General features: G+C 43.7%; 1 protein-coding gene across 15 annotated transcripts in view; it reads left to right on the top strand.

Annotated features, from left to right (window-relative positions):
• The window catches only part of MORN1 (MORN repeat containing 1), a 240,352-nt gene that overhangs the window by 49,317 nt on the left and 172,755 nt on the right, over nucleotides 1–18,280 (top strand). For 13 of the 15 annotated variants that reach the window (XR_014567423.1, XR_014567424.1, XR_014567425.1 and 10 more), the window contains exons 11-12: nucleotides 13,491–13,609; nucleotides 14,732–14,808. Coding sequence is in view for 10 of the 15 variants with exons in the window: in XM_083752623.1 (XP_083608749.1) it covers nucleotides 13,491–13,609; nucleotides 14,732–14,808 (196 nt within the window). In the remaining 5 variants the exon portion in view is untranslated. Of the gene's footprint in view, nucleotides 1–13,490; nucleotides 13,610–14,731; nucleotides 15,835–16,167; nucleotides 17,331–18,280 lie in introns of those variants that run through there. The other 2 variants (XR_014567426.1, XR_014567427.1) reach the window with 2 other exon arrangements.

Here is an 18,280-nt window from a genome sequence, read left to right as displayed (position 1 = left end):
CTCCAGCACCAGCATTAAGTAATCCTAAATCCAGAGAACCTCCTCTATTTGTGCACCTCCTTGTGTAAGGCTATGAAGAAGCTCCCACAAGAGCTTTTTTAAATTTATCACCCACAGAAGTTTATATGTGACAGCCTGGGGGTTTCCTTTCCTTATTAACTGTTACTCTCCAGGGTTTCTTGAGATGCCAGGGATTGAATTTGGGGCTTTCAACATGCAAAGCATGGACTGTACAACTGAGCTGTGGTTCCTCCTCAGAGAGAACAAGAGGCGGGTCTGAATGTTAGCTTCCCCAAAGGGATCGGGCTAACCACTCTTGGAAATCAACACTGAACTCCATGGATCCTTTGATCCCATAGGGATTTTCTTAATCTGGTGTCCTTCTGGCAATATAACCAAAGATTGAACTGACCCTTGGGGACGGCCAGTTGAATAAACCCACTCCTGAAGATTCTCGCTCCATCTCCTTGCAAAATGTCTAAAGATGGGAAAGGGTTGCAATATTGAGAAAATCTTTTGTGCTCAGGCTTTGCTTCTTTTTTCCCGTGGGTTCTAAAACCAGGAGGGGTCCTGTATGAATCACATGAGTGCTCTGTCCTCCTACAACAGATTAATCTTCTATCAGAAAGTAAAGTTGTGCCATATGCTTTTCTCTGTACATTTCATTTGGCACGTGGAACCGTCCACTTACCCATCATCAGTCCAGCTGCTGCATGTTGCTTTACTCCTTGTGTTTTAGGAGGTTTCCCGTCCCTCGTTCTCTCTCTTTTCATATATATATATTTTTTAAAAAATTAAATATTTGTGTAATCCATCCTGGGAATAGGATGGGCTATAAATCTCTAAGAAACTCCATGCCTAGTACAAATTATCTTCAGGAATGTCTAGAAATACATTTAGCCTACTGGAAAGGATTGTAGGCTTGGAGAACACAGGGTGATTACACAGTGCTTGCACTGAAGGAAACAAAACAAAGCAAAATGTGAGCGCTTTGAGACTGTTGCTGTTTTGTGGAAGGAATTCAAACACACCACAGAACTTTAGGTTTTGTGCAATTAAAGTTGATTAAAGTCTTTTGTCACCCTAGCACAACAAATCTCCTTTTTGTAATTTACAAAAAATGCTAGTGGTTGGAGGGTCCCGAAGCAGAGATGGGCAGAGTGATTAATGTAAACGTTGCCGTTGTAATGTAGGCCAGTTTCTGCAGAAACACACAGCCCTCTCTGCCCTCCATCCAGGCAAGCAGGAAGCATTATCAGAGTTCAAGGACACATTCCAGTCAGGCAAAAACACTCAAGGGAGGTACAAAGTAGGGCCTATGAGAGGCAAGGCCTGGCGAGAGTGTCATGGGAAGACAGACGCCTGGAGGCTGCATTTGGCTCCCAGGCCTGAGGGTCCCTATCACCGAGTTAAACATCAAATAAACCTCCCCAATATGTTGCCAGTCTGGGACTGCAAAAACAGATGTTGTCAAACAGCCAGCAGGCTGAGCTACATAGCTAGTAGTCTGCAATCAGCTTGGCAGTTCAAAAGTTGTGCAGACCTGCTGTAGAGCTCTGACTACATGGCAGCTGTTTATGCTCCTGCTTGAGTACTCTGGGCCTGATTCAAGCATGTAGATTCATCACTCAGTCGCTCAGGCATGTAGATTCATAGCCGAACCATGATCTCACATGCCTCAAACAGTCATTACTAGCACAAATCTCCCACATCATCTTCTGTCGCCGCTTTTTCTTGCAAGCTGTTTGAAAATTGTCATCTTCTTGTGAATCACCCACTATGGACACTGGGTTATATATCCAGTGTTAGCCCTACTCGAAATAGGCCCATTGAAATGAATGGACATAACTAACCTGGGTTGATTAATTTCAGTGGGTCTACTCTGAGTAGGACTTAGTTGGAGACAGCCCATTGGAAATATCCTGGAATGGGTAGAGGACCATGGAAGAGTAATAGAGCATGATACAAAAGAAAGAGAGAGAGAGAGAGAGAGAGTTAAGGGCATGAATGCAGGAATAAATCAAAGAGAAAAGGTGCCCCAAGCACCCAAAATCTTTTATTACTGCCCAATGCATTTTGGAAAGAAAAACTTCTTTAGGGAATTTTATTAACAACCTGCAAAAATATATTACTGCAGCTTCCTCCTTTTGCCAAATGGAACTGCCCCATAGACTTGGTCTATGAAACATGTTGCCTTGTATTTGTAGGTAGATAACACATTTACACTTATAGAAGCTTTTAAAACAAAATTGCCCACTCCCAGCCCCCCCCCTGCAAATGTGCAATGTGTGCGCGCATGCCAAATTGGGTCGTTGACCCGGGTGAAATGAAACCGAATTTTGCCCCTGCCGTGTGACACTCCCTCCTATGGATCCCATCACATTTTGGGATATTAGGCTGATACGTCCTTCATTTGTACCTTTGAAGGGTTAACACTTATAAAATTCTTTCTCAGTCTCTATTCCCCGCCCCCGCTTCTGTTTCCTTTCCTTAAGATTTTTCAAGGGTTAAGGAGTTCACCTTCCATCTGTGGTTTACTTGGTCATAATATTTGTTTAAATAAGTACAGGGCAATGCTGGGAAATCTTTGTAGCAGGCAGAGAGGAAGGGAGAAGTCCAGTGTGCAAGTTTCTATCTGGAAAGCCCAGAAATCTCCATGATCTGGCCCTGCTGCTGCACAGATCTGTCTGAAAGGATTAAGCATGTCGAGGCCTGGAGTGCCTTTTACAATAACGTGGTTGCGCCTACATTTATTTCTCCTTTGTTTGACTATATGTCCAAACAAGCTTGCGAGAGTTCCCCTGTCTGCGACCTTTTTGTACACTTTGGTAATCTCCTTTTCTCCACTGAAACAAAGCTAAAAAGTGATGATTAATCTGTTTGCTGATTTTTGCAATGAAGGAACAACAACCCAGGAGTAATTCTTTGCTTCACTCTGTTAACAGAGGAATGGGGAATGGCAGAAAGCATGCTGATGATGGTGATAAAAAAGTGTGGGATGTCTCTGAAGCAACCCCCCCCCCCCATTACCTCTATTTAATGAAGCATTGTTTTTGGAGACAGACCATGCAAATCACTGGTTTACATGTTTGAATGGTGCTTTAAAAAATATTCATAGTGTAGAGAAAGTGGATAGGGTAAAATTAATCCCCCCGTGATACTAGAACTCATGTCAGTCCAGTGAAGCAAAATGTTGGACAGACAGAAGAAAGTACCATATTTTTTGCTCTATAAGACTCACTTTTTCCCTCCTAAAAAGTAAGGGGAAATGTCTGTGTGTCTTATAGAGTAGGTGCATGTTGTGGTCTGGTGCGTCTTATAGAGCAAAAAATACTAGGTGCGTGTTGTAATCTGGTGCGTCTTATAGAGCAAAAAATACGGTACTTTTTCACTTAGCACAGAGTTAAACCATGGAATTTGCTCCCGCGGTATATATTGATGGCCAACAACCTGTGTGGCTTTAAAACAGGTAGGAGGAACATTTAGTCCTCCAGTTGTTGCTGAATCACAACATCCATCACCCCTTGCCATTGGACATGCTTCCCGTGACTGATGTGGGTCCAGCAACATCTGGAGGGCTACAGGCTCTCCACACCTGCTTTAAAAGATGATTGGATGAAGTCAAGGAGGATTAGGCTATCAGTGCCAACTAGCCACAATGGCTATTTTTTTAAAAAAATATTTTATTAAGTTTTATGAATAACCACAAGCAGAAAAAAGAAAAAACACATACACAAAAATATAGAGTTACAAAGTACAAAAAAATACAAACATTTAACTTATAAAAAAGAAAGAAAAAACAACAACAACAAACACACTAAAAAAAATCCCTCTTTTTAAATTCTCATCTTTGATTCACTTATTTTCCTGACTTCCTCACATCTCCCTTTTTTGTATCCCTTTTGAAAATTAATTCAGCAAATTCATATCCAATTAATTTATCTATTATCAATCCCATCTTATTTTTAACCTTGTTGCTAGAACCCCTTCAGTTCATTTCAATGTCATCAACATTCAAAAATTTTACAATGTTTCTGTAAATAAATTTTAAATTTCCTCCAATCTTCTTCCACCAACTCTTCTCCCTGGTCTCGGATTCTGCCAGTCATTTCCTAGCCACAATGGCTATGTTTTACCTTCACTGCTTGAGGCAGTAACTTCTGAATACCAGTTAATGAGAATCACAAGTGGGGAGAGCAGTGTTGTGTTCAGGTCCTGTTTGCAAGTTTCCTGTTGTCATCTGTCTGGCTACTTAGAGAACAGGATGCTGAGTTAGCTGTGCCTTTCACCTGATCTATCCAGGTTATATTCTTATATCTTAAGACATCTACTTCCCCTCCCCACTTGAATACTTCTGCAACATATGGTCAATGGGAGGATGGATTTAACTCTGGAAGCTTTCAGCTGCTTTTTCTGGAGCTGGTTTATACTTTGTCGCAAAGCGTGACTCCCCACTGCATAATCATTAAACTTTTTATCCCCTTCACCAAGAGATACCCGCACGCTATTTGCTCCATAGTGATATCTCCCAAAAGATATGGTGCAGAAAAGGGGAACCAAATTGATCGGAAAAACGAGCAAATCCCCTTTCTGGGAAAGGCTACAACATTTGGGACTTCTTTTAGTTTGGGGGAAAGGCTGGTAAACTTAGGAATAGGTTTTTCTGCCTCTTAACAACGGAACCCAAATTGTAAGCGCAGTCAGAGAAGAAATTGGTCAAGTTGCAATGCTCACCTCTTCTTCTGGGTGAACATCATAGCTGTCAACTTACAGATTTGAAAATAAGGGACCAGCAGCCTTGAAAATAAGGGACCAGCAGCCAAAATAAGGGACCTGCAGCCTCACCTGTTCCAGTCACTCCAGTCTTCCTGTCCTCCTGCAGTCTGGTCAAACTCATGCTGGTAGCTTCGAGAACACTGTCCAACCAACTTTGTAACCAGAGGTTCAACTGAATAGAATCTGAATCACATGCACCACAAGGCCTATGCAGCCTCAGCTTAAGATGGCTCCCCGGCCTGGCTTTGCACTGCAAAGTTTGCAGCAGCACGTGCAACAAAATGGTGTCCAGCATTCAAAAACCCCCTCAGCTTGCATTAACTAGCCACACACAAGGCATGCAAGCTCCACCCCCAGTCTTTCTTAGACTTCTTATTGGGTGAGCAACACAGCCAAGCAACACAGTTGGAGCCTCCCTCCTCCCTGGCCGGCAGGGAGGGAGGGAGGGAGAGGAGCTGCTTCCTTTGAAATTTAAGGGACCTCATTTAAGGGACATCCATCAATAAGGGACAGCAGCGGGACATGGCGCTGGAATAAGGGACTGTCCCTTCAAATAAGGGACACTTGACAGCTATGGTGAATATTGCAAGCACCCAGCGTTCACACCTGGACCCTAAGAGCTTTGCAAGCATCGCTACGAATCAACCCCAGCTCCCTTAAGAGTGTATCAGCATCTGGCCTATAATCTGCTGCAACTTTCAAGGGTGAATTGAGGAACTGATGAATGCCTCATATCGCCTAATATTTTGGTCCTGAGCTGTCATACCCACATGAGCATAAAAACTTAAGAAGAGACTGATGGTTCAGGCCAAAGGCCCATCTAGTCCCACATCCTGTTCTCACTGGCCTGTGGGAAGCCCACCAACAGGATTTTTGTATCCAATCTTAATGCTATCCAGAGTAGACTCACTGAAGCTAATGGACTGTTGATTTCAATTGGTCTATCTATCTATCTGTCTGTCTGTCTGTCTATCATCTATCTATCTATCATCTATCTAATCTATATTTATTGTATTCCATAGACCCACAAAACAGTTTCAAAACAAGATGCAGTTAGGACAACCAAACATCAACAGGCAAAAGAGACTGAGGTAGTCATTTTGTTATGTCTAAAGCATGATGGTCTTTGTTTCTTGCGACCTCTGAAAGAAACTTTGCCACGGTCAGTGTAATATCATTTGACCTATCCTCCAGAAGGTATTTAATATGGGAGGCTTCAGATTTTCCTGGCAAATTTGCTAGTAAGGGTTTGATCAGTTGATCCCTTGCTTGCTCATACTGCCCACAATGCAGTAGGATATGGTTCATAAACAAAGCCTATTCTGATAGGAGATGCCTCTCAGCCTACCATTTAGAACTTCTGATGGAAATACATTTAATCTAGCTTTGGTAAATAAATGCTGATAGGTGGGTACGGACAAATTCCCAAGACATGAGGCTAACTGAAAGTCGTGCCCATATTGGATTCCAGCTGCAATCTGGCCACAGGTTACGTTGGATCTGGATTGGTCTCCTCTGAGTTGGACTTAGTTGGCTACAATTCAGAGTCTGAAAGGACTCCAATGGTCCACTTCTACAGCATCCCTAGTGGCCATCCAGCCTTTGCCTAAAAACCTGTAATAAAGGAAAGTCTACCATCTTCCAAGGCAGTCTGTTCCATTGCTGACTAGCTCATACTGCCAGGGAGTTCTTTCTAATGTTTCATCTAAATCCTCCCCACCCCCTCTTATAATTTGAATCTTTGGTTCAGGTCCTACCTTCTGGATATGTTGAATAATATTGGATGTATGATGTGTACAGCATTGGAAGAATCTCAGCTCAATAGTTCTGAGTAGACAGGACTTAACTGTTTTGTGGGTTTTTGTTTTTTTAAATAGCTTTCCCTGCTCCTTTTACTCCCCCCCCCCTTCCCTCCCAACCTCCTGCCTGGCAGAAACTCTCCAATTGGTTGCTCTGCATTTCTTTTCAAATGGGAAAGAAGAAGAAAAACATCTCTCTTGCATCTGGAACTGCGCCAGATACTCTAAACCCTATTTTGGTTAAATTACAGTACCCAGATTTTTAGTAACAAAACGCATTGATTTTATATTCAAAAAGATTTTTATATTTAGTCTGTTAACCTTTTGTAATTCCCACCCACTGCTTTTAAACTGCAGAATGTGGTTTTTTTTTTAATGCTAATTGTTGTCAGTAGGGTATCAGCCACAGCCCCTTAGCAATTTAAACTCATTGAATTGTAATGCAGGTGCTGATAATTGGAGGACTGCTATTGTTTTCCTGGCAATGGGGAATATGTTTCAAACAATTCCTTGCAAATTGGATTTGAGACCATGAAAAAAAAAACATAGTTTAAAGATAACTTTAGCTTCCAATTTAGAAAGTGCAGGGGGGTAGGGACAGGGAGCAGCTGCACAAGCTAGTGTGGTCCTCTGAGGCTTTGTCTCTCTTGTTCAGGCTGAGCACACCAAATGGGGTAGCCAATATGGTACCCTCCAGATGACTCGTCAGACTGGCTGGGGCTGATGAGAGTCGGAGTCCAATAACATCTGGAGGGCACTGTGTTGGCTGTCTCTTTGTTAAACCCAATAATGTGTGTGGGAGACAAAATAGGTCTTTTGAAAGAGATTGTCCCCACTTTCCAGGGGCTATGCTTAGGAAGCTTCGTTACATAGAGCAAAATCAGCTAGCTCAGTCGCGTCTACACATAATGGCAGTGGCTCTCCTGGATTGCAGGCAAGGGGGTCTCTTCCAGCCTTTACTGGGAGATGCCAAGCATTTAAGCTGGGACCTCTTGCATGCATATCAGATTGTCAACTGTTGTGCTTCTGTTAGGACTTTGGGTTATCTCCAGCTATGTCCCACTCAAAGCAGAGCCATTACCATTAATGAACCTAAGTTAGTCATGCCCATTAATTTCAGTGGGTCTACACTTAGTAGGACTAACATTGGATACCACCCACAGGGGCACAGAAAGCTGCCTTATATTGCACCAGATCTATCTGATATTGTAGATCCATCTTGCTGAGTATTGTCTGCACCAGGCATGTCCAACCAGTTGATCGCGATGTACCGGTCGATCGCGGGGCGTCCCTGGTCGATCACATGATCCTGATCAATTACACACACACACCCCAAAGTCTTGCAGTCTCTTGGGAGTTGGACATGCCTGGTCTACACTGACTGCAGTGGCTGTCCAAGATTTCAGGAAGGGAATATTCCTAGCCCTCCTAGACCTTCTGCATGCAAAAGCAGATGCTGTCCCACTGAGCTGTAAGAAAAGCCAAATCTCTGCGCTTAGCCTCCACACTGACATGCTCACTTTCTGTGGGCAGGGAGCATTTTGTGTGTGGCTGAACAGTGAGTAATTTTTCCAACAAGCAGACCTGCAATCTGAAGTAGTGAAGTCCAGACACAGCTTCACCACTCAGTTCTACTGGTTGTATAAACTTGCACTGGCACCTGTAGCAGTTTCCCCCTTCTTTTACCGTTCTTGGTTTTCATATGTTAGATAAGATCCACACAGACCAAACATTATGAGGATGGAATGGTAACTTTGGCCCCCTTCATTTCCTTGCTTTCATCAAATAAAGTTACACCCTTGCTTTGACGTACCATTGAGGTTTCTTTTGTGTGTTAATTGACGTTGGCTTTGTAAGACTCGGTGGAATGTAATTTTATAGGGAGATGTTTGATTGAAATCTCAGCCTTCGTTGTTTTGTGCTTTTTCAGCCAATGCTCAAAAGCCAACTATTTGTTAAATCTTTTGCCTGTGTTTTACATTAAGGCAAAGCTGGGGTTTCCTATTGGAAACATGAAGTGTACTTTCTTTATGGAAAACCTAACAATTTGACTTCGGTTCATTTGTAATATAGCTGTAGCTCAGTGGCAAAACATCTGCCTGGCATGCAGAAAGCCCCAGGTTCATTCCCCAGCATCTCTTGGCAGGACTGGGATTGTCCCTTGCCTGAAATCCCGGAGAGCTGCTGCCAGTCAGTGTAGACAGTACTGAGCTAGATGGCTCAGTAGTCTGGCTCAGTATAAGGCAGTTTTCTATGACAGAATATTGTACTGCACCCTGACATCCAAAAAGGAGTGCTTCCTTCATGGTTTCCAGCTAGCCATAACCCCCTCCAGGCAGGATAACCAATTCTATCTACCACCACCTTCAGTTTCTATTTGTATTTTTTCCAACCACCCTGAAACATTTTGTGCTTGTGAAGCATGTTCATGCTGCATGGAGCTGGGAGGGGAGGGGGCTGCCTGCTTCAATATTTTTTTTAGGAAGATTTTTGTATGTCTGCAAACTTCAGGGTTTTCCTGACCATACTGATACTAGTAGTAGCAGCAGCAGCATTAACAAACCACTTTTCATTTTAAGATGAATATTTTTCTAGTTTCTCTAGAGAAAAACGTTAGGTCCTCTAAGAAACTGGAGAACAAATTTCGACACAGCACTAGAAATTTTGAGTGGGCTCATTTCGTTTCCCAACTGGTAGGCACAGGGCAGCTCAAGTTTGGTTTTAGAGGGGGGAAGTAGGGCCTGCAACAAAAGGTTGCAGTTGGCGTGTTCTGGCTCGGGGTTCCAGGCAGCCATGCTGTATTCTAGGATACTCTTTTCCATTCCCTTTCTCCTCTAGTTTTCTGTCCCTCCCACCTCACATTTCTCAGTGGTTCTGTTATGGCTCCTCCCCTGCCAGCTCTCAGCAGCTTAGCTCACTACAGTGGTACATCAGTTGTCAAACATAATCAGTTCCGGAAGACCGTTCAACTTCCAAAACATTCGACAACCAAGGTGCAAAGGGCAGTCGGCAAAGTCAATGGAGAAAAAGCGGGGGGGGGGGGACAATGGAAGCTGTTTGACTTCCGAGACCCATTTGAAAATGGAAGCAATTACTTCTGGGTTTTCGGAGTTTGGGTTCTGAAATGTTTGTCTTCCAAGACGCTCAAAAACCGAGGTACCACTGTATTAAAAGGGGTGATTATGGTGATGATTTAATACCAAGGATATCATAACTGAAAAGACCTGGCATGAGCTTCACTGACATGCAAAACGCTTCAATGAACCATGAGTTGCACCCATGGTTCTTTTGTAACATGGGCCCCATGGATGGGTTATGCCTTGCAGGAAATACTATTCTCCTAAAGCAACCTTCCCCAACATGGTGCCACCAAAGGAGGTTGCTGACGGCTGCTCCATAGCTTTTGGTTGTGTGTTAAGTCCATGCTTCTCAATCCTTTCCCCACCTTCCTCATTAGTTAACTGACATTTATTGGTAATTGAATCAAGCATTAAAGGCTAATGCACTGTGTCTGGTCACCTTTAAATAAGACACAACTGCCGCTCCCAAGGACCAGTCACCCTAACTCACCCCCTCGCACCCTTTTTAAAGAAGAAAGTATTTCAACATTCAGACCAGCCCATCAACAGCCAATAATTCTTTATGCTCCATTATTAGAAGGTGTGCCTACCGTTTAACAATAATGACTCTAACGCCCTAAGTTATAGATGTTTATAGCTATTTCTCCTTTCACGCCATCCCTTTTTCCTCTCTTCCTCCTCCTAGTTTTATGCCCTACACAGGTGATTAGCATGTTGTAATTGAGTTGGTCATAAAAAAAAGATAATTAATTGACATTTCACTCCCAGAGAGGTCAAACTGCCCCATCTTCTGCAGTCATTATGAGACTAGTCATTCTGCTCCTGCTTCCTCCACTCCATTCCACCCCCCACAAGGTGATGGAATGACCTTTATCTTGCTGATCAAGACATAATTGTTGTAATAAAAATAGACACAGAGGGTGGATTTCAGGAGTGGCACTCCTGAGATGGGAGTCTCCAATTAAACTGGGTTTTATCGTGAGCTGCGGGCAGCTGTCAGACGGGAGGCAGGAGCTGGGGAGAGAGTTACATGAAGGATGCAGACCTGACACACTGCAACCAGGGAGACATTGTTTTTCAGGCAGAGTCCCAGTCCAGCCTTTGATACCCTTCCTGTCTGAGAGGATCCAATGTCTAGCCTGCACAGCTGAGCCTAGTTCAGAAAATGAGAGTACATCACTGCCCAGGGAAAGGCTCCAATCTACAGCTCTGGTTGCAACCCTGGTGGCTCTTTGCACACAGATCCAAGAGTGGACAATCACTACAGGGCAGTATTGGGGAGGCAAGAAAGCAGTGGTTTCTGTTCTGAACTGACTTCATCACAATCAGCGCTGTTTCTGTTCTACTGAAGTTCAGTTTCCACCAAATACTATGCTATTCATCTTCTTGTCTGCTATTTAAGATTATTTACGTAACTTACAAATTCAATGTAATTAATGATGCAATTCTTTCCACACCGTTCATTTCAATGCTAGGGAAGCACAATTTTAAGGGGGGGGGGTCATCAACTACATATTATTTGCAGACTAAAAACAACAACAATTGATCAGTATTCACTGGATTTATTTCCATTCCAAACATGAGACCGAATGAGCAAACCCTAGCAATTTCCAGTTCCATTTCTATGTTCATCAGAATTCTATGACAATCCTGGGCAGGATAAAGTTGAGGGTTTTGGTAGCAACCCAGAGAGAAACCGAACTTGTTGCTCAGACTAATAGGGAAGGCAGCAGGATCTGAGGGTTTATATTGGACAGTAGCATATGATTGGCCTTTGGGGGCATGTAGCAGATTATGGGATATTAATGCAAAATGTCCCAGCTTTCGTTCCGAGTGGCAGAAGGGATCTGATTCAAAAGGCCACTGGGTTGAGCCTGTATAACACTTTCCACCTGTGCCAGCATACAGCCATCCTCTTAAGCCAGCTTATGTACTAGTGGTGGACCTTGGGGTCTCAAATTTCAGCGGTGCCCTGTGCAACACCAAAATCCAGCGCCCCCACCTCCCATGTTCCAATCAAAATCAAAGTTGTGGCACCCCCAAGGCTTGACACCCAGTGTGACCAAACTGGTTGCGCTGCCCTAAATCCGCCTCTGCGTGTACACAAATCAGTTCCCTGGGTGACATCTTGTTGATGCTGGCAGAACATTACTCTTTGTCCTTTCCATTCTCTCAATTCATTGGCCAAAAGAAAGGTTACTTTTCCTGCACTAAGCACCCAGCACAGTGAAATTTCACATTGTTAAATGCTGCACAACTTTCCATGGCGTCTCCACCTGATCGTTTAAAAAGTTCGCCTTTCCACTTTTGCAAGGACGTTCTTTTAACACCTCTCTCTTCATTAGCTTTCGCTGTACTAGCAGTATTTATGTTCTGAGCAATGAATGGGAACCATATTGCTTACAGCATAATTTCCAATTTCTTAATGCACTAATAGTTTTCAATAAAGATTTCTCAGCTGCTAACTCCTGATTTGCCTTGTCTAATGGTGGTGCGATATGCTTTTAAAGAAAGTATCAAACTAATACTGTGAAGTTGGGGGGGTAGGAAATCAAGGTTACCCAGGTGTGGCAAGGTGTCAGGGTTCAGACCTGTCCAACCCCAAAGGGCCAAGAAATTAGAGCTGTTAAGGGCCCCAACCTTCACAGATGCATTATTTAGGCAGTATTGATAATGATATAACAAGCATGTGAAGCTGTGGTCCTTCCAGGTATTGCTGAACTACAACTTCCATCAGCTCCAACAATCACAGCCAATGTCCAAGGATTATGGGAATTACAGCTCAGCAACACCTGGAGAGCCACAGTTTCCACACACCTGTGATAAAGTATCCTATGTCGCTGGAAGTTCCAGCTTCACTCTCTCTTGGAGCTGGGTGACTGTTAGTGGCACTGTGGTGAACCTAGGTCCCGTATATGTTTGTTCACTAGAATGGGTTCATGGAGTCTGTACAATTGAAGCTATCATGCAGCAACTGAAGCTACCATTCCACATTACAAATACCCAACTGGCAACCAGTGCCACCCAAATATAACATGACTTCCATGTCAGCCTGAACCCAATTGTGAACGTTTCTGGGTTGCTTGGAAGTTCCAGCTTCACTCTCTCTTGGAGCTGGGTGACTGTTAGTGGCACTGTGGTGAACCTAGGTCCCGTATATGTTTGTTCACTAGAATGGGTTCATGGAGTCTGTACAATTGAAGCTATCATGCAGCAACTGAAGCTACCATTCCACATTACAAATACCCAACTGGCAACCAGTGCCACCCAAATATAACATGACTTCCATGTCAGCCTGAACCCAATTGTGAACGTTTCTGGGTTGCTTGGAAGGACCATGCAAAAGCTCCATTGCTACAGATGGTCACACTCTTTATGCAGAGGCCGGAGTGCATCACCATGCCCAGGAGAAACATATGAGTGTTGACATATACATAGGGCTTCAATCTCTACCTTGCAAGAAAATTGCTAAGAAAACTCTTGGTGGTGGGGAGAAGAGAACCTTTTGTGCCTTTTGCACTTTGGGGGAAGTGAGAGATGTCAGCGTACTGAATTTTATAAATACTGTTGGAGATATTGCTAGAGTAAATCACAGATGCTGAGAGCTTAGGTACAACATACTAATTTTCCATTCCACTGTTATATTCAAGGTGACTTTTATTAAGGGACCCAAAGCTTGTAGTAGAGAGCCACAAGCATTTCTTGTCTCTTGTTTCATTTACCTTCCCCTGCAACAGACTTAATATTATTTATTTAAATTTTGATCACTAATTAAACACAACAGGAAAATAGATGGATGCTTCCCTTGACTATATACTGTTCTTTGTTTATATAGAAAATGAAAGTGGCTGTTTCCGAAGAGTTGAGCGCGGCTGTGCCATTTTCAGTAGCATCACCCTTGCACCTCTTCCAGGAGATCCTCAACCTGCTGAGCAGTCAGATGAGCCAAATGAAGTAAGGAAAGCCAGCTACACTTGTGGACATAACAGTTCACATCCACATTTCATTCCCATTTCATTATCTGGCAGTAGTCCAGATTAGAAGCTCCTCCCTAAAAGCCAGATGGAAGAATGTCTTACCCAGAAGTGGCTTGCTGAGCAGGGCAAAAAAACCTGCTACCCTAACTTCCTGGCAGGAAGGTCACTGTTGCTTATCAGGAGGTGTGAAGCAGTTATTGAGCCAGATTGGTTTTGCTGGTGTGTTTGCACTGCATTGACCTCCCCACCAGCTCCCCCACCTTCAGGTAAGCTACAGCGACTCACCTCCCAGGAAGCTAGAGTATTGGCTCCACAAAACCTGCGTCAAAGAGTGCACAGCAGGTTCCAGTGATGGCACCTGCAGCCCCACCCCCTTCAAAACATTCTGGTGTGGTCCTTCATACAATGCAGAGTTCTCACTGTTCCCACCGATACTCTAGGCGACTGTGTGAAATTAAATGACTACTAGACCCAGTGTCCTGGTATTTGTCCAATTGTTTCTCAGACCACTGCTTGTTGCCGCTGCCCCCCAAATAAGTCAAAAGAGGAGGGGACCCACAAAAGAGCCCTTACCCCATGGCCTCTCAAAATTGAAGCCAACCTCACCAGATGCTTACATACATAGCAACTTTATTTGCATCAGCCCTTAGCCATAGCAATAAAATAAAATACAGTGTACTGAGGATAGAGCTAAATGCTTAGCTATACAAAAGACATTCTAGAGCAGCAGTTCTCAACCTGTGGGTCCCCAGATGTTGTTGGACTACAACTTCCATCATCCCTGAATTCTGGCCTTGCTAGCTAGGGGTGATGGGAGTTGTAGTTCAACAACATCTGGGGACCCACAGGTTGAGAAAGGCTGTTCTAGAGGTTTGCATCAGTACAAATGGGGTCCAGTATCATATATCATGTGCAATCCCTTATGCTTGCCCTAAGAAGACATGTTCTGTGGAGCCAGCATAGTGCGTGGGTACACAGCAGAACTTGGGAACATGAGTTCGGAACCCTGGTTAGTCATAAAGCTCACTGGGTGACCTTGAACCAGATCTTGATCTCTCCCATATTTAGAATTTATTATCTAAACCTCTTACTCATGCAGAAAGGGGGCAAAAAGGCAAGTGTCAAGACCATTGCAGAGAAAATGACTGCTTCCCAGGAGACAGTTGGAGATAGCAGGTATGTTCCCATCTCCCACTTCTCAGATGGATGCTTTTTCATTCATGTCTGTGACCCTGCTTTCTCAACAAACTACATCAAACTGCCTTTTGTATTTCAAGTAACATTTTCAGAATGTTAACATTTTCAGAGCTGCACTCCCAACCTACTACCTTAAAAAAAAAATCCCCTATGGGCTCATTGTTGTGTTGTGTTTTGAATTTGTGAAGCAAGAATGTGTACTCAGGATCACATCATCATTAAGTCATTAAGTTACTAACAGTAAATTTGTGCTGTTTCTTAAACACATAAGAAATCCTTTCCTGAGCCAAAGTTAACTTTGTCTGGGATTCTTTTTAGTAATTCCAACAACCACGAGGTGGTCCACCAGAAAGTGGCCAATAGGACCGCTCTGATTCATTATCTCTCTTCTGTCCATCAATTCCATGCCTCTGCCCCTGCCCCATCCCCACACTGTATTCATTTATTTCTAAGCCTCCTTAGATGCCTTTCCAGTTATATGGTGCTCAGTGCAACTTTCAGGGTAATGCATTAATTGCCTTATAGACTGAAGGATCCCATGGTGAGTGCAAACTGAACACGAGTCAGTTGTGTGATGCGGCTTCAGAAAAATCTAATGCAGTTTTAGGTTGCATTAATAGAACCATAATTTCCAAGTGGCAGGCAGTAAGAATTCCACTTTATTGTTGAAGGAGGTTGAAGGAAATCATGAACATCCACAGAGGTGCAAAAGCAGCTGGATGAGCCATAATCTCTAGATTCCCAGTTTTCAGTTCCTGCCTTCCTGTCTATCTATCTATCTATCTATCTATCTATCTATCTATCTTAAAAAAACAAGTTTCTACCTTTTGTAGAACCTGAGATATGAGGCAATGGTCATGGTCATGGTCTCCTCATTTGTTTTATGAGAAATTAGCCTGCACTTATCTTTCCGTGTTCTTTAGCAGGGAGGCTGGTCAGCTTCTTCAATCCATGAATTTCAGAACCCCCACAACAACATCCCCCACAGCTATCCTAACCCCATATGCATATGCCAGGGGTCTGCAACCTTTAAGACAAAAAGAGCCACTTGGACCCGTTTCCGAAGGAAAAAAAAGCTGGGAGCCGCAAAACCATTTAGACATTTAAAACAAATATATCTCCGGAGCCGCGATCTGACAGCGGGCGGGAAGGTGACGTCAGGACGGTGCATGACTAACGCACGCACCGCCCCCATGCAACGTCACAGCCAGTACAGCGCCCACCACAGTGGAGAGTGTAGGGGTGCACAATGCGCCTCCTCCCCTCGCTAGTTTCCGCCCCGGAGCCACGGCAAAGGTGTAAAAGAGCCACATGCGGCTCCGGAGCCGCGGGTTGCAGACCCCTGGCATATGCATTGATTTTCACTTAATCAGACTGCCACTAACCAGTCCCTCTTCTGCTAACCATTCTGCTGTTCACAACAGAGCCAATCATCACCCATCACTATGTATGGCCAGCAGGTCCCACACATGTCTCGGGGGGGGGTGAACTTTAAGGGGGGCAATGACATACAAACACTCTTCCATAGAAACGGCTAAGGTAGGGTGTCAGGACTCTACACTCCTCCTTCTTTCCTCCCCCCCCCCCTTTCTGATTGGTAACATGTAGCCAGAAAGGAGTCCTGGAGTCAAAGGACATTATGAATGGCCCCAACCTGCAAGCTGTAGGTGATTGAGATATTTACATCTTTCCCTAGGAGTCATCACACAGGTGGAGTTACTGCAGTCAGTGAAAGAGCAGATGAGGGAGAGAAACTCAACTGACACCAGGCGGGACTTGTTCTGGCTATTGTGTTTCAGTCCAGTTTATTTCAGCAATTCATGGAGGCTTGGGATGCAGTGGAGGTGGGATGAAAAGAGGAAGAATGTCAATGGCAACCGCAGAGTAGAGTGGGGTGGCATTCTATCCTTCCTTCCCTTAGTTACATTTAAGAGGTAGCTGCCCAGAGCGGCTGGGGCAACTCAGTCAGGTGGGCAGAGTAAAAATAATAAATTTATTTAATTATTATGGTTGAGGGGTTTTTATTCTTGTTCTGGCATACTAGAAAAAGAGACATAGCTCTCTTGAGCTTTGTCAGCTTGGTGAGTTGTTGTTGTTTCCCCCTCCCTTGGGTTGTATTGTGGCTTCAAAGCATTGCTGGTGTGTTTGTGTTCTTATTAAAAATGAGCCTTGCGATTCTCCGTAGCATTTCCTGGAGTGGAGGTTTCCATGGAGACTCTACTCCAGGAAATGCCTTGGTTTGCATTTTCAAAGAACCCTTGTCGCTCCCCAGCCTTGCCCGACAGATGTTTGTGTTCTTAAGAAAGAGTTTTGGAGTTGTGATTTTCCATACTGGGTTTCCCTGGAGTCTAAACTAGTGTGCAAAACTAGCAACTACAGTCAAAGCCCACCTGCATAACTCTACAATATCCTGTATCGGTCTGTCTTTGAAACAGATACATTCTGATGCTAGTTAAACATTGAAGAGCTGGCTTTCCTCCTTGCCACGGGCATGTGAAGAGGTGTGTGTGCGTTGCAACCATGTAGAACACAAAGACCCCAATTGTTTATTTCAGGAAGCATTCTAACAGAACATAGATGTGTCGGAAGCTGCCTTATATTGAGTCAGACCATTGTCCACCTGGGTCCCCATTTTCTACACTGAATGGCCATGGCTTGCCAGGATTTCAGTCAGGGTACAATTCTTAGCCCTATGTGGATATGCCAGGAACCTTTTGCATACAAAGCAGATGTTCTACTGAACTATGGTTCCATTTACATTGCTGTAAATGATGCTGGGGAAGAGATTCATATGTGTGGTACAAAACTACATGGAAATGACATCAAATACTGTCTGGCACAGCCCCTGGTACCCTAGATTTCTCCATTTATTAAGAAAATTATGAATCAGTTTATCTAGCAAGATATACTGTAACCCACCGAGAACTGTATTATTTTTCCAGAAATCTTGGTATCATTCTAATGTGTAAGAAAGGAGATGTTTGAGTGCTCAAATCAGGAGAAATGCCCCTTCTCAAATGACAAACTGTTTCCAATAAACCTATGCCAATTCCTTCAAGTTCTCAAGCATACTTTTGATTTTCACAGAGTTACTATTGGGTGGTTTGGAGCACCCCAAAATCCTGTGCCTGATAAATGAAGATTCTGTGTATGTGTATGTGTGTGAAGTCCAACCATATCTGGAGGGCACCTCATTGATTAGTGCTGCCTTAGCCATGCATTAAGATCTGTAGGGGAGGCCCTACTAATAGTTCCATCCTTTACCTGAGTCACAATAGGGTCTTCTCAGTCATGGCTCCTTGATTTGTGGGATTCCCTCCTGCTAGAAATGCTCTCACTCGCCTCATTGAGGTAATGTTCTGTTCAGCATATGAGGGTTGATGAGTTGATTGTGGTGTTTCTTACGTATTGTGGTGGTGATGATTTCCCCTATGACATGCATTCAGTTTGC

Source organism: Podarcis gaigeae (assembly GCF_964106915.1).
Source record: "Podarcis gaigeae genome assembly, chromosome: 8".
Taxonomy (NCBI): domain Eukaryota; kingdom Metazoa; phylum Chordata; class Lepidosauria; order Squamata; family Lacertidae; genus Podarcis; species Podarcis gaigeae.
The sequence above is the reverse complement of the archived record's forward strand: the minus strand, read 5'-3'. Positions and strand labels throughout refer to the sequence as shown.